Source organism: Haliaeetus leucocephalus, unplaced genomic scaffold, assembly GCF_000737465.1.
Source record: "Haliaeetus leucocephalus isolate CR32 unplaced genomic scaffold, Haliaeetus_leucocephalus-4.0 Scaffold151, whole genome shotgun sequence".
Lineage (NCBI taxonomy): Eukaryota > Metazoa > Chordata > Aves > Accipitriformes > Accipitridae > Haliaeetus > Haliaeetus leucocephalus.
The window spans coordinates 5,203,312-5,227,933 of NW_010972587.1; the positions used below are offsets into that span (position 1 = coordinate 5,203,312).

The window sequence follows — 24,622 nt, forward strand, 5'->3', positions numbered from 1 at the left end:
AACATGCTCAACTGAAGTTACTTGGTTTTGAAATTAACACTGAGAGTTTTGGGATTTGCAACTGGACTACCTTCTTGATAGTTTACTCCGAGGTTATAACTGGTATAAGCTTTTAGACTTCTGCTTAAGTGGCACTTCAATATGTTGAAATCTGGAAATAGATATTTAAAATGTGGTTTTCAGACTTAAGTTGTCTTTACCTCTTTTAGAGAGATAAAAATGCATGCAATAATTTTAGGGTAGAAACACATTTAAAATAACTTTAATGAGAAAAATTTGTAATGACTGTTTTGATTACTAGCGTCCAGTTATTGGGGAAGGCATTGTGTTTATACAGCTGAGATGAGTAAGCCCCAGATTAAGAGAGTCAAAGGGCAGTTTACTTATCTGCCTGCAAGCTCAGTATTTAAACTCCCATTGCAGTCAACAGAGAGCTTGTTAATGTTGTTGCAGGAAGCTAGAAAACACTTTGGCTGACTAGCCACAGCTGGACACAGTAAGAAGTTACTTCTCATTGTGACCAACAGCTCCTTTTGCAGAAATTATTGCACAGCTGAGAGAACATGAGAAATGGGGAGACCTGCTCATCTCGGCAATAGGAAGTCTCCCTGGCCCTAGCATGTTTCTTAGTCACTTGAGCTAGCAGGGCAACATGTGCCTTTTGGGAGAGAAGGTGGTGGGGTTAGGTGTTATCCTTGTTAAGGTTAGGTGTATTATCATGGTTGTCTTGACTCAGGATGTCTTTATTCAAAAAAATAAAAATCTCTAGTATATTAACGACAAGGTTGATCACTCATTTTAATAACTGAGTGGAAGTTAGAATCTTAATTAAACACCTTTCATAAGGTGTTTAAAAGTGTTTCCAGGTACGGATTAAAGAAACAAAATTTCTGCTCATGAAACTTTGTTGGGGAAAACTGAGTAAAAGTGAAAACCACATTTTAATAAAATCAATTGAAATGCGTTTTTAGTATTGTCAGAGAGCTTCTTTCTGTGTTTCACTGTTGCAGTTCTCACTTTTTTATGCGGCTGTGCTGAATTGCATGGCTGATACACAGAGGCAATCAGCTACAGTACTTGTAACAAATGGAAAATTGTCTGGAAGTTGTATTAAATACATGGTTCAATTTCAGCTTGCTGAGCTGACTTTCACATGCATGCAGTTTGAAAAGAAAAATGGTGTGTTGCTGAGCTAGTGATCTGTCAATACAGTGTTTTAATATAAATTCCACCAAGAAAAGCATTAAGGGTTGAAGTGTTGCCCTTCATCAAAAGAATTAAGTTTTGTAGGGAGCTGTATCTGGTGAAGAGCATATCATGGTCATGCCATTTGTTTCTGAGACCCATTGGTTAAACATACATAGATCACCTCTGAAGATGGGACTGGAGTTGAAGAATCAATAAAGTGTCAGTAGGTTCTAATAATTGGTATTAATCATTCCCAATTATTTTTTTTCTAGAAGGTATTTGACTATGCTATTTGAAGTATAACATTTATTTGTAGTAGCAGAGTGAGACTTTGTCAGTTTATGGCCGATAGCTTTTTTTAGCTATGCCATGTTGCATTTATAAAAACAAAACAAAAGCCATTACTTTTTGTTAATATTCTATAAAAATACCCCAGTGTAGGATTTGGCAGAACTCTGTTGTTATAAGTGGTGTTTTTTTGGAAGGTGTTTGGAATCTATACCAGGGAATACAGTGGTCTGCTTTGCAAAATGTAGAAATGGGGCCAGTCAGCTTACCACCCTCAGATTTAGGTAGCTTTATAGTATATTGAACTGGGTACTGTTTTTAGTTTTGCTTATAGAATTTTTTTTTTCTGAGAAACTTTAGTAATGCTGATTCTGGTGTTCTAATAGCAAGTTTGTCTTTTTTAGGAAATAAAGCCTCAAAGCCATTACAACCATGGATACAGTGAATCTCTTGGACGGAAAAGCCACATTGATGATTACAGCACTTGGGACATTGTGAAAGCCACACAGTAAGTTTATTTTTGAGTGTTAGATTTGTCTGTGTCTGTATTAGTTAAAAACCAGTAAAATTGATTTTTTTTTTATTTGCATAAAGAGGAAGGTGAACTGTATCTGTAGATACAGCAGTGGAAGATTTCAGAGGTGAACTCTAAAAAATTACTGTTAAGACAAATTTTTGACCATTGTATGAAAATATGTGGGAGGAATTATGCTAAGTTGTAAATATAGGTGGTTGCTGGACAGATTGTTGGAAGAGAAGGTACAGTTTTCTTCCAGCTGGTACTGATGTTTATTTTCTGTAGGTGATGATTAAGAGGTAAGTGGGCAACACTGATACGCAAACATGAGGGTTTCCTTGATTTGTTGACATAACTTATAGGTTAGAAGCAATGTGTCTCTGTGTAACTTCCTTTATTGTCCCTGATTCTGCAGTTTCAGTGCTGCTATGAAATGGAGTTTATTGCTGAGAAAGGACTGTAGGAGCAAACTGTGCAAATTTAATAATTGCATTCTTAATGCAGATGAATTACATAAATTTGTCTTCCACACAGTCCTATAGCACATACTAACTCACAAGACTTTCTGAAGAATTGTCATGACACTACTTTTTAGCTTGCTATTTTTTACCATTCAGAAACCACGACCACTGCCACTTTTCTTCAGTGAGCTGAGATGATAGTTTTGTAAGATTTTTTTTTTTCTTGTACTGTTAATTTGAATGCTTAAGCTATTATGTATCTTGCTGAGCTATTGCCATTTTTTCCTAAAAGGCATCTCCTCCAGCTGAAAGCAGCTTTGTGGCTCTGCATGTGACACAGGCCCCATTTAGGTTTAGGAAGTATGTACTTCCCTTCACTTCTTGTTTTAGGTTCTAAGGAGTTTAACTTCCTGAAATAGATGTTGACTGACTCTGCAATTGTTGCCCTAAATACTTTAATAGTAATACTAAAACCTATAATCCTCATATTAGGGCATTTTTAGAAATGAAAATATTGGCATAGCATCAAACTAGCTGCTGCTTAAAAGCACGGAAATATGACAGAAGTGGTTTTACAAGTTATCTGCTTCCATTCTTAGACGCTTATTGCATGTTTGAAACCCTAAAACACATTTGTTCCTGTTAGCCCTCAAATTTAGGCTGATCTATGCTTTCAACTGAGTTGTTATAATTCCCTTCTGGTCTCCTCAAATAACTCACGGCCTTGTCGATTCTTATCTGTTGTGTTCCTTCCCAGTCATGGTGAGATGTGACTTACAGAGAGGATGGCATCTCACCAGAGAGGACTGCAGTTTCATATCGTAGCCCTAATGGTTAATATCACAGGGAGGGGGGACTTTCAGCGTGGGTATATGATCAAGTTGTGGTATCCAAGTAGCACCTCCCTGACTAGAGGGAGAACTCACCTTTATTTTAAGTATTTACTAGGATTTGAAGGCCATGTTATATAAAACAGCTGTCTTAATTTTCAGAGATTTTTCCCTTTAAGGCAGAAAATAAACCACCCAATATCATAAGGCTTGCAATAAAATAAATAATGCTGCTAATATATTAATTTGGTGTTGATAAAAAGATATACAGTTCCTATTAAACTGATGTAGTTATTCACTTTTGTAGAAACATAGCCTTTTATATATAAGAAAAATAGGTGATTTTATCCTCTACTGCTTGTCTTCAAAAATCAGTATTCACTTAGATTAAAATATCTGCTGACTTTGGTTACTTTTTAGTTCAGTGCTAATGTAAGATGCCACAAAAAGTTCTGTAAAAAAGGGCCCCTCTGTCTCCTAGCATTCCCCTCCCCAAGCAGCTCAGTAAGTTGAAGCAAAACATTACAAAATAGAATAAGAATTATTTTCAGTCTCTTAGTTTGGGTGTTTTTTTCCAAGACCAGACACGTAGCATTCAGCATGTCATTGGCAGCACAGGTTTTTTTCAGAACACTTCAAAACTTCCCCAAGAGAATATAACAGTTTTTTTAGTGTGATACAGTCAAATGGTAGCTGGGTGCTTACCATTAGTTAAATGAAATTCTGTTGGTCTTGAGAAAGGTCTGATAGCTAATCATAATAATAAAGTTCTGTATCTTCCTCTGTTTAAAAAAAAAAAAGTCAAACTGATCTGTCATCCAAAATGGTTTGGCATTTCATGAAAGACTACTTAAATTGCAGGCTTCTTGACAAGTAGAAGGTGCATTTTGCGATAGCATAGAACTGTTTGCTATTAAATTTGCGATAATGCAAGCAGGAATCGGTTAGTCACATCATATAAGTAGCTAGTCAGTCATTTAATTTTTTTCATAATGATTGTTATTCTTACAGTATTTGATGTGCTGCATTATTAAAAGTTTCTCCTGTGAAAGTAACTAGTTATATTATTGTTGCAACATACATGAAAATGGGGAACATAATTCCTTAAACTTTGAAGATGATGATGAAAAATGGGATGAAGAGGTTTCAAACTCATCTATATTTCATATATGCTGTTTGACTGTAGAATTCTATTTTAAGATGTTGAGTTTATTGGCACTTGATTACAGAGAAATAAAACAATGTCAGTAAAATAATGCATTTGCTTTTATGTTTTTCAGCAAGGGAAAATAAGAGCTTGCAAGCTCCACACATTTTTCCAGAAGTATTTGTTCGTTGTTTCATATCTTGTTGAACTGTTTGTGTGCTTTATCATCTTAGTCTGTAGATTGAACACTTATTAAATTAAGATGTTCATACACTGTGAGCTACAAATCTAATAACCTCTTGCAATCAAGTTAAGACTCTGTATAGAAAAGAGCAGTTCAGCTGATGTTCTCATTGCAAAGAGTTTATCAGTATTTGTATTTTTTCCCCGTTATGTTCCTGATAAATTCTCCCACAGACATGGGGCCTAGGCATGCTTTATACCAAAAATAGTCTCTCTCTGTGTTTATTTTGCAGAAACTTGTGCTGGACTGAAAATGATAGTGTTTGGGTTTAATATCTATTGTTATAAAGGACACTTTTCACTGGCTTTGTTATAAACATATCCAAGGGCATCTAGGTAGTGTTAAAAGTCGTAGCGTCTTAGCCCTTCATCTTACAGGTGTTAAAATATGTGTGTAATCTCTTGGTATCTTGTATTCAGTTATAGCAAAATTGTTTGGTTCATGAAAGGTTTCCACTATGTTTCTGAAAGAAGAAGCAGGCCACTCATATATTGGAAAATCTGTTGTCAAAGCCGTAGTAAAAAAATCATCTGTTCTTGCCTTTGCTATTGCAAGGGCAGAACGTTGCATACTATAGAAGTACTTCACTTGTAACTGCATAGAAAGTCTTTGAATTTCTTCTGCCTCTATAGAATCAGAGGGTGGGCTGTGAACTGTCTTTGTTCCTATGTGATATCATTCAGTGCTCTCACTGGAGCTGCAAAGGAATGGAGTCTTGGAAAAAAAGTTGTGATTTAAAAGTGAAATTTAATGGAGATATGTTGGGTGTGTTTATTTCTATCTCTTCTGGCACCAGTAGCCCTGTGCATCCAAGGCTGGAGTTATAACTTTGAATATGATGTCTTGGTGAGTGAGCGGCTGCGTGGTGCTTAGTTGCTGGCTGGGGTTAAACCACGACAGAAGGGTACTGTGTTAACATAATAACTTCAAGTTGCTGGCTTTGTTTTAAATCTTTTAAGCCATGAAACTAAGGAAAAGCAGCTACTGTTCACAGGTAGAGAAGCATATGATGGGTTATGGCTAGGAGGACAAAAGCTGAGACATTAATCCTTGTGTCATGTTTTTCAGTTCTGCGGAGAGTGAATACGCACCTTCTGCTTGTAGTGAACTTGAGCAAATTCCAGCTATGCTGAAAGTATCTTAAATAACCATTATGAAGATGGGTATTAAGCATTAATGATATTAACAAGTGCTTTTGTGACATCTGGAAGATTGACTCCTTGTGCTCAAATGTTACAATTTCATTATCGCAAGATTAACTTTTCTGTTAGTTTTATTCACTGAGATAATTCAAAATGAAGTCGTGTGTTGTGAAATAGTGAAGCACGAAATATGAAATATGCTGAGTCTTGCTGAGGAAAAAAATTGTTGGATACATTTGAGAATATGCTTTTTTCCTCACTATTTCTCATCTTTCATAAGGTGACTGATAAGAAAAAAATAGGATACATATGGAATAATTCAAATTGGTGAGGGTTGGCCAAAGTGACAATTACTTCTGACTTATTTGCAGGAGAGGATGGGCAGACGGTGACACAGGTACACGTTCTTTATGCCTGGTTGTTTGTGCCCATGGAGTTTGATTATATTGCTGAAAGTGAAATGTATCTGAAATTCACATGGAAGGGTGGGATTTTTTTTAACCACACTAGCAATATAGCCACAACTGTCTAGACAATTTGAGGCTTTGGAACATATGCAAGAGCTGAATTTCTCTTGTCTCTCAACATCACTGTTAACGATTCATTAAGCAGCTCTTGAGTTATCCCTTTGCTCTTGAAAACAAAACTAGCTGTTTAACACAAAAACCATGAGAACGTATGTATGAAAGGCTTTGTTGCTATTTAACCACCATCATTCATGGAAATGAGTCTTCAAAAGATAAAAAAGATTGTTTTTCTACTAATTGCATTTCAAGTTAAAACAGCTTTGGTTGGAGTTACAATGATAGCAAGATGAGGGAATGAGCTCCTGGCTTACCTACTGTTTGTTGGCATGGCGATGTGTTCACTGAAGAGAGATTCCTTACTAGTATTGTGGCCAAATTTTGTGTTAATCATGCAGCAAAGCTGTCAGTGTCTATTTCCAAGAGTCAATGTGCTTGCAGACAAAAGATTAAAAAATGGACTACATATTTAAAATGCAAAAGGCTTCTAGGATACTCTTTTCAAAAGTATTAAATTCAGAATATCTTTAAGCTGCAATGACAAATAAAATGTTACGTGTTAGTTACCAAAATGCCTTAGAGACTGTGATAGTGAAATGAGCTTGCACAATGGTCTTTTTGCCCTGGAATAACCAGTCCCATTTCTTTCAGAACAAGGCAAGCTCAATAGTATGCTTTAATTGTATTCCATATTGATGTTTACAGCATCACCCTCTAGAATTGACCCAGATGCTGAAAATTTGTTAGGTTAATACATCAGTCTCTTCTGAGGATTTGAATCTTTTCCTCCATTCCTCTTTCCTGAAGGGCATAGAGCCCTTTATAACAATATAAGTACATTTATGCTGAGTGTCTGAAATAGGTGACTTCCTCATCTTGTAATCGAGCTGTGTCATGGACCTTTGGAGAAGGCAAGGTGAAGTCAGCTGCAGCAAATTGATGGAAGAAGACTGTAGGTAGTATGTGAGAGAAGAATGCTGCATTTCTAGGACAGAGCTCAAGAAACCATGACTGCATCAGATTCGGTGTTTTATTTAATAGTAGAGAGCCTGCTGTTTTCCAGGAAGAGGAGCAAATTGTTGTAAATTTGTAACCTTTTTTGCCAGGCAGATTTTGTCTGTCTAGATCCTTAGGTCCTCTTGTGACAATTTAATAAATTGAAGCGTTATTAAATTATACCTTGTGTGTTACATCTTTTATAATCAGTTATGACTGAGTTTAAGATACCAAAATAAGTTGCTAGGAACAGACAAATTGATGGTGACTTAAATAAATTGCTATATACCTCATTCTCAGTGTAGTTTTTGGAATATGTTTTGTTTTCCTGGGAAGGCTCTTCTGATGTATTGCAGAATTTCATGATTTGTTTTGTGGTGAAGTGGTAGGAAGTACCTGTGACTTGCAGTTTGCCCTCCAGTGGGGAGGAGGGGAAGTCTATGATGCAAAGCCTGGAGGAGGAATCCATTCCTACTACTTACTCCTTGTTTATCTGAACCCATACGGTAGTCTTTGCCCAGGGCCTCACAGTAGTGTATGGGCGGATTCTAGAGGGTGGTATTTGTAGACATCAGTGGAGTGTAATTAGAGCATCCTGTCAGGGCTTCTGCAGGGGTATTGGCGACAGCATTCTGCCTCAACAGGCTGCAGAATTGATCCACATGCTTGCCACAGCTCTCCTTCATTTTCATATCTCTTGAGCAAAGTTCTTCAGAAAGCAGTGTCACATTTTGTGTAAGACTAGAGATTTGCTTTAAATAAAATAAAAAAACCCCACCAAAATCTCAAAGAACAAACACCCCCCTGCCACCACCCCCCCCCAAAGACTGTGACAATGCTGCTTGGTTATACCTATCTTGGTAGCATGATCTAACAAAAACTTGGCTAGGTATCAGAGTTTACTTTCAAGGAGGTTCATTCTGTATTGTGTATTTAACTTGATAGGACACTCATCTAAATCACTTGTACACTTTACCATAGGTGACCAACAGTAATGTTGTGGTTTAACCCTGGTAGGCAGCTGAGCCCCATGCAGCTGCTCACTTGTTCCCTTCCAGTGTGATGGGGAAATGAATCAGAAGGGTAAAAGTGAGAACTCATGGGTTGAGATAAAGACAGTTTAATAGGGAAAGCAAAAGCTGCCGCACACACAAGCAAAGCAAAACGAGGCATTCATTCACTGCTTCCCATCAGCAGGCAGGTGTTCAGCCATCTCCAGGGCAGCAAGGCACCATCATGTGCAATGGTGACTTAGAAAGACAAATGCCATAATGCCAAATTTCCTCCTCCATCCCCCAGCTTTTATTGCTGAGCACAGTGTTATGTGAAATGGGATATCTCTTTTGATCAGTTGGGGTCAGCTGTCCCAGTTGAGTCCACTCTCAGCTTCTTCCCCACTCCCAGCCTACTTGCTGGTGGGGCAGCGTGAGAAACAGAAAAGGCCTTGGTGCTGTGTAAGCACTGCTCAGCAATAGCTAAAATATTGGTGTGTTATCAAAAGTGTTTTGCTCACAAATCCAAAACGTAGCCTCATAGGAGCTACTATGGAGAAAATTAACTTGATCCCAGCCAAAACCGGTACATGTAAGGAAAATCCTAATCCATTGCATGAAAGGTTTACATGATTGCCTCTTACACTTCATAGAAGTTAGCGTTCTTGTGTTCTTTGTATCATTCTAACAATTTAGAATATTTTATTAATATAATTCCTGCTTGTTGTGTAGTACTGCTTATTTAAGCAGGATGAGAGTCAGCTAAACTCAGCCATAGGCAGCACAATTCTTTTAGCTGGTGATAGTTATACCTAATAGCGGGGCTTTAGGGGAATTTCTTACATTATGGCTTCAGTTAGTTGTTTAAATGAAGGCAGCAGGTTTGTTTACGGTAGGAAGGGTTGTCATAACAGCTGACTGGAGTAGAACAGCTTGTCAACAAAAGGGTGTTTTGCTATTCTATATGAATCACTTTCCAGGTTACCTCCAGATGTTGTAATATGCTAGTGTGATATTGTACTGCAGTAAGATTAGAATTTGCTGTCTTGCTTTCAGAAGTCTTTATTTCCCCCATCTCTTCTACTGTCTCTTCTCACACCTTGTTCTTGGCTGACCTGCCTTTAGTAGTTGTAACCTGTTTCAGTGGCCCTTTCAGCTGGGGCGGTGGAAAGTCAGGAATGGTATGTGTTTAGCCATTTGAGCGAGCACTCATCAGGCCACACTGCTGATCTAGACTGGGACTTGGAGATAGTGTGCCTCAAGATTGGCCAGACTCAGAACCTTATCAGTTTTTCTGGCAGTTATGTGTGTCTGAGTATGTCTCTCTTGTCTAGCTGGTTGCATATTTTTAAGTCTTCATAAACCAAACTGCTTTTCTCCCCTGCTGCCCCCAGCTGATTAAAAACAAAGCTTTGTCATCAAGATTGTTCATGACTGCTGCTTTTTTACTCAGTCTGAGGGACCATATTCTACAGGCTTGTTGCAAATTGGTATGTATTGCATGCAATAGTCTTTGTTCTGATCTTTTGTGAAGATTATAGGTATGACAGCAATTTCTAGCATTTTTCATAATTTCTAGCGCAACTTTCCCAGGAAATTGACAACAACATAATGTAAGTAGGCTTTTGTGTCTAGTACTTCTTTTTTAATAGTGTCCAACTAATTTATGTGCTTCAAACCTGTAGTAGGCTGGGAGAGAATTCCTGAGGTTTGTTGACTTGAATCATTTGAGGCTTCACTATGGGAGTGCTGTCCAGATTGAGGATCCATTGAAATATATGAAAGAAAAAGTAAGAATGGTAACTACCCCAGAAAAAAGGTCTCTGCATCAGTTACGTAAGCTGATCAAGTGGAGCAAAAGTGCCTTAAGTTGTCTAAGGCTGTCTCTTCTGCAGAAAGTAGAACATAGAAGCAGCATAAGGAAAACTTACTTAGAGTCCAACTTTGAGAGACTGTTAAAATTCTGCTCTAGCAGAAGTTGGATGTCACAAGGCATTGATCTTGATTTCAAGTTGTGCCTGCATATCAATCTCCTCTTGAGACTTGAGAAATCCCTATGGGTGGTACAGATATTGAGATGTAATCTTTACTTGCCTTTCTGCATTGCTTTTATTGCCACTAAAAATAGGTGGTAAACCAGTGTAAGCATCAAGACAAACATTATTTAATGGTGGAGATAGTCCTACATTAGATGCCTAAGTGATGTTTATGCTTCCTGATTTGTTTCAACTTTCAAAATATATGTAGATTTTTTTTTTTTCAAATGAAGATAGCTCCCATTTAAGAGTCATCTTTAATGAAAGAATTAATTTCATATTGAAGATACTGTCAAATCAGTTGGCTAAGCTCTTTTGGTTGTCAAGAGATAGAAAGGAAGGAGAACAGAGGTGCGAGAAACAAATGTAGTGGAGTTCCTGGGAAGAGATTTATTTATACTTGGTATACTACTGATTGATATTTTGCCTTGCTCTGCTCTATGGTTTGCTGCGGAGACAAGTTTTCTGTGAAATCTTGAATTGATTAATATGACTTCTGCCAGTGGAAACTTGTTGCAAGAGATCTGTAATCATACAGAAACAGAAAGTAAAAGTTTCTTCTTAATTTCTCTTCTGTTTAAACTTTTGTATTGTGACTGCAAGTCTGGTGTTTGCCAAATGCATTTTTATCTAAGGTAACAGCTTTGAAAAAATCTTGTTTTCTTCTTCAAGGTATGGAATATACGAACGATGTAGAGAGTTGGTGGAAGCAGGTTATGATGTGCGACAACCAGACAAAGAAAACGTAACGCTTCTCCACTGGGCTGCAATCAACAACAGGATAGATCTGGTGAAGTATGTATTACATACACTTTGTTAAACATAAACTAATCGTGTCCTTAAAAATGTTGATTTCTTTTTTTTTTAAGGTGTTAAATAATCTTAAGTCTCTTAAAAATCTCAATTTTTGGTCTTGAAATTTGGGAGAGGGGGGAAAAGTTAGAAGACCTAATTTGCATTTTGGCAGCAATGTTTTGGTGACAATTAACAGAAATAAAACCCGCTATATGTCCAGAAGTCAAGCTCAGACTCTCCTCAGATGAGAGAAACCCGCGGAACAGCCATTCAGCTGTGCATGCTATTTCTTTATACCATGGTATACTTGTTGAAATACCAAGTTTCTTTTTTGAGAGGGGCAAGTTTGATGCTAGCTGGTGGTGAATGTTTTTGAATAAGCAAGATTAATATGATGCAAGGGGCAATTCCTACTTCATTCAGCATTTCAAGGAGTTCTAACTTAAATAACTTCTTTGTATTTTAAAAACACAGCTGTTACAAAAGGTAACACTGCAGCACCTCTCCTTGCAAGTAATAAAAAATCTTTAATAGTGGGACCTGTGGGGTTTTTTGCTTTTCAGTTTATAAAATCTGGAGCATAATACTTGGGACTAGGTTTTAAAACCTATTATAATCTTTCAGCACATGGATAGCTTAAATCCTGAAGGGATAATTCTTAGTACTTGCTGTTCTCAAACACGAGTGTGTATAGAACATGTTTTTTTTTCTCTACCAGTAACAAAACAATGAATTAAGTACATGCAATCAAATCTAAATACACAAAATATTATTGAATCAGCAGGTTTCTAGAACATTTGACATAAACTGCACGTCTTCAATCAGTCCACTTTTCAAAACCATTCTTTCTAATGTGTGTACTTACACACAAAAACAAATGCAAAACATCTTTAAGCACATTCTCCCCATGTATGTCCATCACCAGCACCTTCCTTGGACCAGATTTTGAGTTTCTAGAAGATCTCAGGTTCATGTTTCTCATCCTGTATTTAAAGGTCTTTGAGTTCTGATGCAGTTCTCTTAAAAGAAGGTAAAATAGATAAAGATAGGTATATAGATAAAGATTTAGATCTGATGAGAAGGACTTTGGGGTCCTGGTGGACAGGAAGCTGACTGTGAAGCAGCAATGCAGGCTTGCGGCAAAAAAAGTCAATGGTATACTGGGCCTCATTAAGAAAAGTATTGCCAGCATATTAATGGAGGTGATCCTTCCTCTCTACTCAACTGTTGCAGCTGGACATCTGTGTGAAGTTGTGGGTTCCCCTTTGCAAGAAAGATATGAACTTACTGGGGAGAGTCCAGTACAGTGTCGCAAAGATGATTAAGGGACTGAAACATCTGACATGAGGAGGGGAGAGCTTGGACTTCATAGCCTACAGAAGAGAAGGCTTATCTTGTCAATGTATATAAGATTCTCCTTGAGGATCTTATCAATGTATCTAAGTACCTGAGATACCTTGTAATAGATAATACCTGGAATCTTATCAATGTATGTAAATACCTGATGGGATTGAGTAAAGGAGACAGAGCCAGACTTTTCTCAGTAGTGCAGAGGGCACAAATTAAAACACACATGAAATTCCATCTGAACATCAGGAAACACTTGTTTTACTGTGTGGGTGACTGAGCACTGGCACAGGTTGCTCGGAAAGGTTGTGAACTCTCCACCCATGAAGATACTCAAAACCCCACTGTACATGATCCTAGGCAACATGATCTAGATGCTTTGATCGGGGATGGTTAGACTAGATATATCTCTGAAAGTCCCTTCCAAACTAAACAATTCTGTGAAGTAATTCAGTGTTTCTGAAAGAAATTTTTATTATATGCAGTAGATAGTACAACAGGTTTTATGTCTTTGTTGTGGGTAGAAGTTTCTCAAGGAAATCATAATTGTGCATTTGGTATCTTCCTTTCATTATAAGATAGGTAACCAATGTGCTTTCCGGCACACTGAGAGCCTCTTGCAAAAGTGATGCAGGACCCTGGTTTACCTAAATAATGTTTTTTGTGAGAGTACATTTTAGTCTCTGTTGTTTTCTTCCTTTTCATTCCATTTTCCCTCTGGGTGGTGCTGAGTCTTTATGGCTAGCATCTTACAGCTTGCTGTGAAACAGCTGAAATGCATAAAATTTTTCAGATAGCTGTTTTTCTTTAAGAAAAGTACAGCATCTAAAAGCAGTTGTTGTATTTTGAGCTCACTTTTTATCCATCTTGAGTGCATAATGAATTATGTGCAATGAATTGTTCATCTTTTGAGCTGTTGGAAGACATATTTGGATTTCAGATATTCCATCTCATTTGGTATGTCTTTATAAGGTCTGAAAAGTGAGTGGCATTTAAAAACATCAGTATGTCATGAGGCATTTGAAAACATAGGCCTATATTGTGGATGTTTCTTTATTAACTTATGTGTAGTTCCTGTATTAGCTTCTCAGTGCAGTGAATCTACCTCTGTGATACTTGATTATGACTTAATGCTTTAGTTCACTAGCATTTTATATATTCTACAGCTTTTTCTTAAAAAAAACCTAAAACAACAAAACCAAAACAAACAAAAAAATCACTGCCCCAGAATATCTGTTTGGGGACCTTCTGCCATTCACAGAGTAAAACTGGACTAAATTTTAAATTCCCCATGAGTTCTCTTTTGAAGCTAAATTTGTGAAAGAAGTACTTTAACATGTGAGTATTTTGTGGTGTATTTTACCCTTTTTTTTCATCCTCCAAGTATGTTGCTAACAATTTCCTGCTATAGCAATTATATTGGACATAGAGGTGGTTCAAAATCAAAATGTCAGATTCAGATAGATGGAAGTCTGTGCTTAAGTCTCTATCTGAATTTCCAGTTAGTTCTTTATTATGTATTAGGGAGATCTCTCCACCTATATTTGAGTGCTGGAAACTTGTTCTGAGAATTTTAAATCAACATAACTTCAATTGTATCAGCCATATCTCTTTCAAGTTATTTTAGTGTAAGCCCTGACAATTGAATGTTCTTAAATCTGTCTAATTCTTCCTTTTTCCTCAACAGTATGTCAAAGGTCTTGTCCCTTCTTGATGCATCTCTACCACTGTGACATACTGCATTGCATTTTTTTCCTGCTGTCTACTAGAGTGCATGTGACTACTAATGTGTTTAACTGTATTTAAAATCCATTCCTCCTGATGCAGTTCTTACACTTCAAGTTCCTCTGTCTTTAGGGGGTCTTGATTTATTTTACTTTATATCACCCAGTATATTGTGTGCTCTCTCACTCTCTCTTTTGTGAGACACTGGTTTATTCTCTTTCCTTAGAATGAGATTGTTCTGTGTTTTTTCTTTCTGTTTGATGGGCATATCTTTCCCCAAGTCTCTGCTGTTCATGCCCATTCTGTGCAATGGATAATTTCATTAAATATGTTAGCTAGTAAGCTTGATGTCACAGAGTCTAAGTGTAAGTGGTCTGCTCTCATGATACCAGATCTCAGTGTCATGCTTACTGGGTATTGACTATATAAGGTCTTCCCAATGAAGTAGGTTAGCAGCTCATCTGTGAAGAGTGCAGGCTTATAATTAGACTTCTTTTATTTTTAGTATTTCCTCATCCTGTCTATTGTGAGACTTGAGATTCAGTGTAGATAACAGTGAAACCCATTGATATTTTATAAGGAAAACTACGGAACCGTTTATTATTTCTGTAGGATCAGGGATAAGTGTTAGACATCCACAATGTAATTCTTTTTTCATCATGACACTGATCTATTGGTCTCTCCAACTCAATTTTGTAAAAATGCAAGAATTTGCCATATCTCTACAGTTACCTACTGCCAGCATTTCCCCATTCCCTGTGTCGAACTTTCTGCAGACAAGGATTTCTCTTCTACTTTTCCTCCTTCTAGCAATAGTGACTGTGTGCACTTCGATCCCACAAGCACTGAATGCTAGCTGGGGCAGTTTTCAAATGCCTGGCAAAGACTTAGTGATCCTAATGTGGAGATGAGTGGAAGTATTTTCTTCCTAAGGCAACCTCTTATCAGATCGGCTTGCTTTGCATGTAAGTAGATTACTCAAATAGGACTTGCACACCAGGCACCTTCTAGCGTGGAAGCTTAGATGACTCACTGACAGTAGAATCGCCCAGTTTGTCCCTTTTCCAGGGATGTTCTCAACATGCACAAAATTCCTTCTGCAAGGTCTACCTAGGCAAGGAGATTAAGTTCTCAGTCTGGTTTTGCAGAGAAATCTCGCCATTTACGTGTACTGAAACTGAAATGCAGTGATAGTTCTCAACTTAGCCTAAGAACACGCTTAAGGAAACATAAAACATTATATTTCAATGCACCATCTGGCAGGAGATCGCCGCCTTGTCTTTTCTGAGTTGTCAAACTGCAAGTTCTTCCTTCTAAATAAAACGTACTAACCAGTAAGCAGTGCTGCTGCTCAGTAGAATCTGAATATATTGTGTTTCTGCGAGGACCAGTGTTTGAACGAAGACAATCTGTTTAATGTTCACCTCCCCATGAGTGGCTGTCACATCAGTGAGATGGATCCAAACTTTGACTGTGAATTTCTCTGTGCTGTCTTTTATCTAGACAAGATTTCCTTGGGAACTCCTTCCCAAGGGGGACTAAATAGCTTCTCAGTGTCTTTTTCAAATTTGTTCTTTGGTAGCTGATACTTTGCTTCACAATAAAAAAATTGTTGTTGTCGTCCCTTTACCTTATATACACCTCGTCTTTTCACCTACATGGGACCAAGACTTTCACAAAATCTCTTTGGTTTTTCCATTGAGAAATCCCAAAGCTTAACTGTGGCAGAGATGTTGCATTTCTGCTCCTTTGGTGTTGGAGACCAGTGGAGTGGACTGTCCCGCATCAATCAGAGCAGATCTTGTTTGTCATACAAACCAGAGTTTGTATGACTTTGGAAAGTCTGCTGAAATCCTTCATTGTGTCTGATGGCTCTAAAGCAACTGTATAAAAGGACTTTTCCTTTAGATGTTTTTAGTGTGGACATGTACAGCTAATGCATTTTTCAGTTTCTGTTCCTAATGGTAACTTTTGGGCTGTTTTTGAAGTTTCACTCTGAATCAGTAAGCACTAAAGAAATAGAAGGTAGGTAGTTACAGTAATGTTTTTCGAATTGTTCTGTTTGTTGCCCCCCTTCTTGCCATGTCATGAAACACTTAAAGGAAATTGAGGTGCCAGAAACTCGGTGCTGAGGATTTGAAGGACAGTTTGTGTGGGTGGGAGAGCAGCATTCATATATACCTGACAAGTATTTTGAAAGCAAAAAGTCTGCAGGCACAGGTACTCGAAACGTGCAAGCACTTAGGAATCTATAGCTAGATAGTACTTTTCAAAGGTCTGTCAGTAATAAGTTTTTTTTTTATTGGCTTGCACACGAGTGAATGAAGAACTAGAAGCCTTCTGGGAAGGCCTTTTTTTTAAAAACATTAATTTCTTTGTAAGGTGTGCATTTTCTTTCACAAAGGAAAAGTAATATTGCCAGTTCAGTATCCCATATAAAACAGGAAGGAAAACAGTTCACAGAAATGGTACAAATGACTATGAATATGAATTGCTGCGATTAAATAAGGGTAACTTGTTTTGTTCCTACAGGTAGCTTGTTTTTTTATAACTGTTCTTGAGGGAAAACTAATTTCTAGCCCATCATTTAGAATTTTTTTTTAAATACGCAGATGTGTTTGTCCTTTGATTAGTAACAATAGAGAAGTATGTAAAAATCTTAGTACTTGGTTAAATGCATAACTTAAGCATGAGCTCTTGGAACAGTGACTTCAGCAGGGCCATTCCAGTGATAATACATGCTGCAAGTTGAATTGTATATAATTTTGCCATTTAGCCAAAATTCTCTAAATATGCTGGTCTTCTAGCAGCATATTATTTTACCATTAATTCTGCATTCTTTTTAATGCAGCAACCCCTAAATATTTCAGAAGAATCCATTTGATTAAATACTTCTGAAGTAGCACAGTTTGTACTAATATATATAGCAATTATTCTGTTTTACCTTAGAACCAAACTAGGAAATAGCGGCATGTTTAAAACACAGTAGGAAGCATCCCTACTCTCCCAGCCCACACCAGAAAGGCAAAAAATTGAATGTATATATGCATGACCTCTAAAAAGGAAGGCAAGGAAAGGTTCTGGTCTTCTGGTCTGTAACTGCCTGTTTTGCATAACATCAAACATGCTTACTGTGTGTCCTTTATATTTAACTAAGGCAAGCAATAATGTTTACTATTTCTGTTATTCCAGATACTATATATCAAAAGGTGCTATCGTTGATCAGCTTGGAGGAGATTTAAATTCTACTCCACTTCACTGGGCAACAAGGTGGGGAAAAGTCTTCTGGAATTTTCTTTTCCTGTGGGTTTTTTTTTGCTTAACTTGGAATCTGGTACCGACTGATTTATGAAATTGCTGTATTTTATGGCAATACTTTGTACAAGAATTAATTCAGTCATTGGTAACTGGACACACTGTAAATGTGGTATGTTTGAGCTACAGGAGCTTTCAGCATATAGTTCAGTTTGTCTTACCTCTTTCTGATGTAGAGGAAGATGATTGCTATGATAGGAAAAAGAGTAAAGTAAAATCAGAGTCTATAGTCACCTGGGTTTGCTCTTACTTTGAAGATCTTATTTTTGTCAGTCTTCTGAAGTTCAGCAACATTTGTGCAGATGGGGCTTGGGATGATTTTGTGTGACATTGTCCTTGCAGTGTTCTATTACATGTGTGGATTTTTTTAAAGATGCAATTAAAATCAGATTTATGCTGTGGAAGATGCTCCGAGAATGGTGAATGGCTGGGAAAATTGAAGAGAGCCTTTGAGAAGTAGCTGCTCCTTCAGACAACTGCCTAGAAATAGGCATGAATGGAACACTGTCCATATTAATGTTTTAAACTGTAGACTGCAAAAGGAGACTTAAAAAATCAGCTTTTAGAACATTTAATGTATCAAAATAATTTGTTTACTGAAGATGAGGAGTTGCTTGTTAGCCTCCCTTAAAGATTTGTAGCTTGTATATTTCTTTTTGTTACAGATCGCACTCTAAGTTCTGTGTTAATAGCACAAAAGCTTGATTGAATTTCCTGGTGTTGATAGCTGTAATCTGTTGTTCTGTGAAGCATTGTCTGAAGCTGCTTCTGACAGATTGAGAAGGCCTTTTTGCTCATGTCAGAAACTGTGTACTGACAGTTAGGCACCCTGTCTACAAGAAGGATTTGCCTATGCTCATTATGCCAAAAAGATGCTTAAGCTTTTAATGTAGAGTAGAGGAAGTGTAGACCTTCAGTTTTCTTTTTTTTTTTTTCTATTTTTATTTCACTGCTGTTTTTAATAGTAGAAAGATAAACCATATGCCCCACAAAAAGTGAGAGTATATAGCCAGTCTGGCATCTCTTAAAATAGCAGGTTTCATGTGTGGATTGGAAGAAGTCATAGTAGACTAGATTTCTAAACTAGTAACTTGGGTTTTGTTGTTGACTGGCTTTTTGCTATACGACATGCTTAAGCGAATTGCATGGGATGAGTGCATTGGCTGCACAGAATTTGCTCATATGAATGAGTTTGCTTACTCAGTTGCAGAATCAGGTCATGACAATTGTTGTTTTCAAAGTATGAGTCAAAGTGGAATCTCTGGTAGTGTGATTAACTGCTAAACATATTTGTTGTATTCAAATATTCACATTTTAATGTTTTTTCTGTATATAGTTATTCAGTTTGGTTTTTGTGTTTTGTTACATTTAGGCAGGGTCACTTATCCATGGTTGTACAGCTGATGAAATATGGGGCAGATCCGTCGCTAATTGATGGAGAAGGATGTAGCTGTATTCATTTGGCTGCACAGTTTGGACATACTTCGATTGTTGCTTACCTGATAGCAAAGGGACAGGTAAATTTTAAGTAATGTCATATTTAAATATAATCTACTCAAAATCAGAGTAGGAAAACAATTGAAACCTATACCTATCATTTGGGAAATGCAGAATATTTGCCTGACTAAACATAAAAATAATTCTAATTCTTTCATTGTAGATTACAGTATTGATGTGCCACCTGCTAACTTAATTTTCTCTAACAGTAGTCTGAATACTTCGGCTTTAATTCATACCTGTCTAGTGTAGTATATGGAAATTCCAGGAGTTATTCTTTTACCATTCTTTATTTCTAATGAATTTAATCTTTAAATGTTGAGTGACAATGATAGCAAATATTTAGAATTCTTCACAGAATCATCAGGTTATACATGGGTAAAGAATCTAATGACAAAGAGCTGTCATAGGTCATCTCTTTTTTACACCTCAGTCCACAACTTTTATTTATTGCTGTTACTAATTGCATACATGTGTAAATAAAAAAACCCAAACCAACCCAAAACCTTCTTGCTAGCCTCTTGCATTACTACTGGGTCTGTAAAGTGTATATATAGCATGTGTATTCATTACTGTTCTCATTGTCTCCCATCCTTCATTCTGTATGATCAAAAACATGTTCACCTTTTTGCTACTCACCCTGCATTATAATTTGTAGATTTACTCAGCCACAGATATGTGCCTGAAGCACAAATTTGACTTACTTTGTAAACCATATAGACAAGTCAAAGCCCGCTTCTCATTTTTACAGTCTTGCTAATGCTGTTCATGCTTTTGTATTCTGCTTATTCTTTCAAATAGCAAGTGGGATATGATCCAATCAGTGTTCAGGTAGAATATGACTACAAAATCAGTGGGTTTGGTCTGTGTAAAACAAATACTAAATTTACTGCAGAAAATGGTTTGTGCCTATACATGTAAAAAAATAAACTACTGCTCCATGCAGTACTCTGTTTGTATCTGAGAACTGTTTGGTAAAGCAGTATTTAGTGTATGAAAGAGTAAGCTAGGCACAGGAAGAGGCTGATCATATATAATTGCGATTTTGTAAGAGAATGATTGAAGAGAAATACCTTTTCATCAGGAACAAGTTTTGTATTTTGTTCACAAATTATGTGTAATTGTATGTGGATTTTATGTTACTAGAAAAATCTTGCAGATGTTACACAAGTGTGAACTTGTTTAAAGCTTAGCATTAATGAAGTATAAATGGCCTTTAAAATGTTCTGCTACGAGTATGAAATCTCCCTGTAAATGTTTGTTTGTCTTCATGTTTATATACACAGACTTGTCCTATTTATCTGAGCATGTAATACTTCAGTCCAAAAGAAGCTGTGCATCTTTACATGTGTACATACATAAATGCGCAAAACTTGCTTTAAAATTTAAAACTTATTATCTCGGCAACAGCTCTGCTTATAGCTTTTTAAAAGATGATTCTTATTAAATCACCTAAATGTTACCAAGTGTGCTTTTGGCATCCATTCTGTGCTGTAAGTTCAAATTACTTTTAACAGTAATTTTTGGAAGCACTTCAAAAAGTTCAACTTGAAAATTATGTACTGATTTGTACGTTTAAAATATAGTATGTTTAAAATACAGTAATATCAATAGCATTGTAATAACAATCCCTAAACTTACAGTTCTCTAGCCATACTATGTACAACTACAGAAGCTACATGGTTTCTCTAGAATCTATGGGAGATACATGGTTCTACTTTTTATTCTCCTTTAATGAGTACATATGAGGTCATTAATCCCTTTTTTACTTTGTACCTCCTTTGTGATGCCATGATTTTGGTTGGAAACTTGAACTGCTTTTGCTTATGTGGGCTTAGCCTATATACTACTTGCAAATTGTTCTTGCCTATTGTCTTTACACAGATGAGGTTCTCTTATATCCAGAGAGTAGGCTTGCCCTTGTTCTGAACCTAATTGTAGTATGTGTGCTAAATGACAACTAAATAAATGTCAAAATACAGGTCAGTGTAGGCTGTTGTGCTTTGTTAGTTCTGATCCTGATGCCATTGTGGACCTGCATGGTCGGAGGAGAGCTAGCTTTCAAAACTGTGTAGAGAACTGACAGGTAGATTAAGAAGTTGCTCCTGATTGCTTCTTGTCCCTTTTTGAGACAGAGCTGGAACCTAACTTCAGTGTTGCTGCTTCACTCTCTTCCTGGGCTGCAGCAGCCAACGGCAAAATTTCTAATTTGAGGCTCGAGTCCAGTCCTCTAGCTACTGGAGTGTAGTGTAGGGGAAGAACTCTTGGCCAGATGCCCTCTGACCTTGGTTGGAAGTGAACCCGTTTTCATGCCAGCAAGTGCTACTTGGCCAAGAGACAGCAGTGGCTGATAGATGTTGCTTTTTATTTAGTCATGTCTCCTACTGAGTTTTGAGAGATTAATACCTGACTGTATCATAACTTGCTCGTGTTGTTTGTGTCAGTAGGATGCCTGGGTCAAAATCAAGCCTGGGACAAGCACACGATCTAAATATAATCAGATAGCAAGTAACAGAATCTGTAGGACAGTTCAAGTTTCGGTAAGATCATTATTATAAAAAAAAAGCAAGAAAAAAACAAACCTGAAAAGAGCTTGAAGGCACTTAATAAGGTTCAAAATTGATACTTATACTACTTGACTGCTTGACGCTGTGCTTGCACTACTTAAAATGCCAAAGGCATATCAGGGCCTAGCATACGCAAACATGTCACCCCGTAATAAGATATGGATATGGTATATCGCATGGTTGAATAATGTGTTCTCCTCCTGTGGCATGTGTGAGAACTTACTTCAGTCACAGGTAACAAGTGACTATAAAGTTGCTAGTAGGGTAAAATCACGTAAGAAATATTCTGGAGCTAAAATCACAGTTTAACTATTTCATATTCATAGTTTAACTATCACTTTCATAGTTTAACTATCACTTATCAAGTATGTTTTGGTTTTTTTTTTATTCTCAAGAGTTGCAATTTTATGTGTCAACTAATGTCCCAAGCTATATAGGGCCGCCTTCTGGGCTATGGTCTAGGAGTAGTTGGCATCTAGGTTGAGAGATGCCACTGTGGTACGAGCAGCCTTGGTTGCTTTGGTGCTGCAGCCCGTGAGCAGTGCTCCTAAGCGCTGTTACTGCTGGTGCTGTGGATCATATTCTCTACTGGGCTCAGGTCAGTGTAAGACAATGAACCAAGTCTTTATTTCCTAGACTCAACCTGCAGCACATTACTTACAGAATTATAAGTCTGGTTGTGTTTCTTTCTCATGATTGTCAGAACTGATTCTGCATTTGGTGGACTAGAGTATTTCAGAATAGAGTTTTTGTTGTTTGAAAGAACAAGGTAGGTTCAGTTCTGTGTGTTACCTTGCTTGATGAGCTGCCTATCAATCCGCACTTGCTTCATTCCGCAAGAATCCTACAAAATTTCTGCTTCCAGTGGATAACTAGCACATGTCCTAAATTAGGAAATGTTTTCAGCCTTACATCTCCCTTCCTGATAAATCTTTTTTACTATATGCTTTTAAATATGTCATCTCTTTAGAAGCCCCTTTCCCTGGGCAGCAGTCCATGTGAAAGAGATCTTTTCCTTATGGAGAACAGAATTCTGAACAAGGGTGTGATGAGTCTTTCTATGAAGGTCTGTGTTTTGCGAAACAACCAGTAATGGTTCTAAAGAGGATCAAATTCCTGGTCCCTTTCTGTGCAATTTAATGTACTTCTAAGTGGAATCTCTTGATGCTTTTTGTGCTTTTGAAAAGGCCATATTGTATCACAGTACTGGTTTGGCCATTGCTTGTTAAATGTCCTGGTAAACCTAAATGCTGTACTGATCTTTAGCCGCTATTCAGAATCCTACCTTGTCAGCTATATTGCTTTCAGAAAGTACTGTTAAGTAGCAGAATAGTTGCTACAGCTCCTTTACATGCAGAAAGCTCTTTCTCCCCTATATTTTTGCCTTTCCAAAGCTTTTTGTGGAATCTTATATTAGTGTCCTAGGATTAAGTCTGGTTATCTTTGCATACGCAAAGTTGTTCTCTTTTGGAACCAGAGTTGTTCTATTTCAGAAACAAGTGAAAAATTTGCCTGTTGTAATCCACAGAGTTCACACTCGAATACATACAGAGGGTAGCAGTATGTACAATTTTTGATCCTTGTGTTCACTTATTGTTGAAATCTTTGGTTCTTGCAGTACTCTTACTGTGTCCTAACAGCATAGGTACACACCTTCATGAGCATTATCAGATTGACCTATCACTGAATGTTAAACAAGAAATTAATGCTAAAATGCCTGTTGGTACACGCCAGAACAGAAGAACAAGTCTCCTAATACATACCTGTTGCTGAAAGTTTGCTTTCTTTGCCTCAGCCCTTTGGTAAAAAGCAGCAACAGAGATACTCCTTTGCGAAATGACCCACTCATTGTGTGGTTGTGGTAATGATTTGGCAAATAACAAAGAATTTTTTATGAGAAGTTTGTTAGAGCATGTGTCTGCTATCCACAACTATGTCATCTTTGTTGGGTCTGTATAACAGTATGTAAGTCAATCTTAGTTGCTTTGCCTTTTGTAAAAGTTCCTTTGAAAAGGGATCTGCCTCAGCCCACGATGTAGCTTAATATGAGCAATAGCAGTAGCCTGACTAGGTAATTTATGTGCAGGGAATAGTCTGGAGCTCATGGCTGCTTTTTTTTTTTTTTTTTTTTCTTTTAGCTGAGTGTCACTTAGTGTGCAAAGTGTACTTTTGATTTGTCAGGTGGAATCACTGAAGGAATCGTTTTACTTGCGTCCGAGCAATCAGGTCCCTGCTGTCACGAAGAATTGCTTTTCTATATGAAATCTGAAGATGAAAGAGTGATTGTTCATGTTATAGTAATTTGTACAATCTTCAAAATATGTTGTTCACACAGTGGGACCTGTGAGTCAAAGTCGTGCTTCTCAAGGATGAATGAACTTGAGGTTAGGCTACAGTTCTAATTTCCTTCACAACCTCAACAACGGGAGGTTAAAAGGAGTGTCAATGGTTGCAAAGTCCTAGTAGGCTCAAAAGGATCTAATCTACACAAGTACTGTGGGCAAACAGGCTTGGATCCTGGTCTCAATGCATGTAACTCTTTTCTGAACAAACAATACAATAAAGTTCTCTTTCCTCTCCATCAACTGTTTTTTAAATTTTGGCTTTTTTTTTAATTAAACAACAGAGTAAAACCTCAGAAATCTAAAGTTATCTACAGGCTAGAGATGCTTTAAAAGCAGTTATTTGGAAGAACTAAATTGGATTTTCTGGAAAATTTTTGCCTGGGTCAGGCTAGCATCACTGTGAGTGGATCCCAGGCTGCTGGGCATTTGGCAGACTACTGAAGCAGAGAAGAAAGTTCTGGGAGTGATAAAGCAACATCAGCCACTTTTTGGGTTTCTGTCAGTAGTTTCTGTAGCAAAAAGAATATTGAAACACTTTCAACCTAATTTTCCTAGTGAGGACTGAGTGGAGTAGCATAGGTGATACTGACATAGCTCTATTGCCTCCTAAGGAAAACTGTTCAGGTCTTGCATTAAGTTAGCTTAGAGTAATTTTGTTAGTAGTGG

General features: G+C 37.3%; 1 protein-coding gene across 1 annotated transcript in view; it reads left to right on the forward strand.

Annotated features, from left to right (window-relative positions):
• The first annotated feature begins 272 nt into the window (after window positions 1–272).
• Window positions 273–24,622, forward strand: part of ZDHHC17 (zinc finger, DHHC-type containing 17) — a 59,611-nt gene continuing 35,261 nt past the window's right edge. Inside the window, exons 1-5 of the mRNA XM_010561809.1 lie at window positions 273–1,407; window positions 1,881–1,984; window positions 11,038–11,160; window positions 17,425–17,502; window positions 18,920–19,064. Of these exons, the coding sequence (XP_010560111.1) occupies window positions 18,936–19,064 (129 nt within the window). The 5' untranslated portion in view covers window positions 273–1,407; window positions 1,881–1,984; window positions 11,038–11,160; window positions 17,425–17,502; window positions 18,920–18,935. The remainder of the gene's footprint in view (window positions 1,408–1,880; window positions 1,985–11,037; window positions 11,161–17,424; window positions 17,503–18,919; window positions 19,065–24,622) is intronic.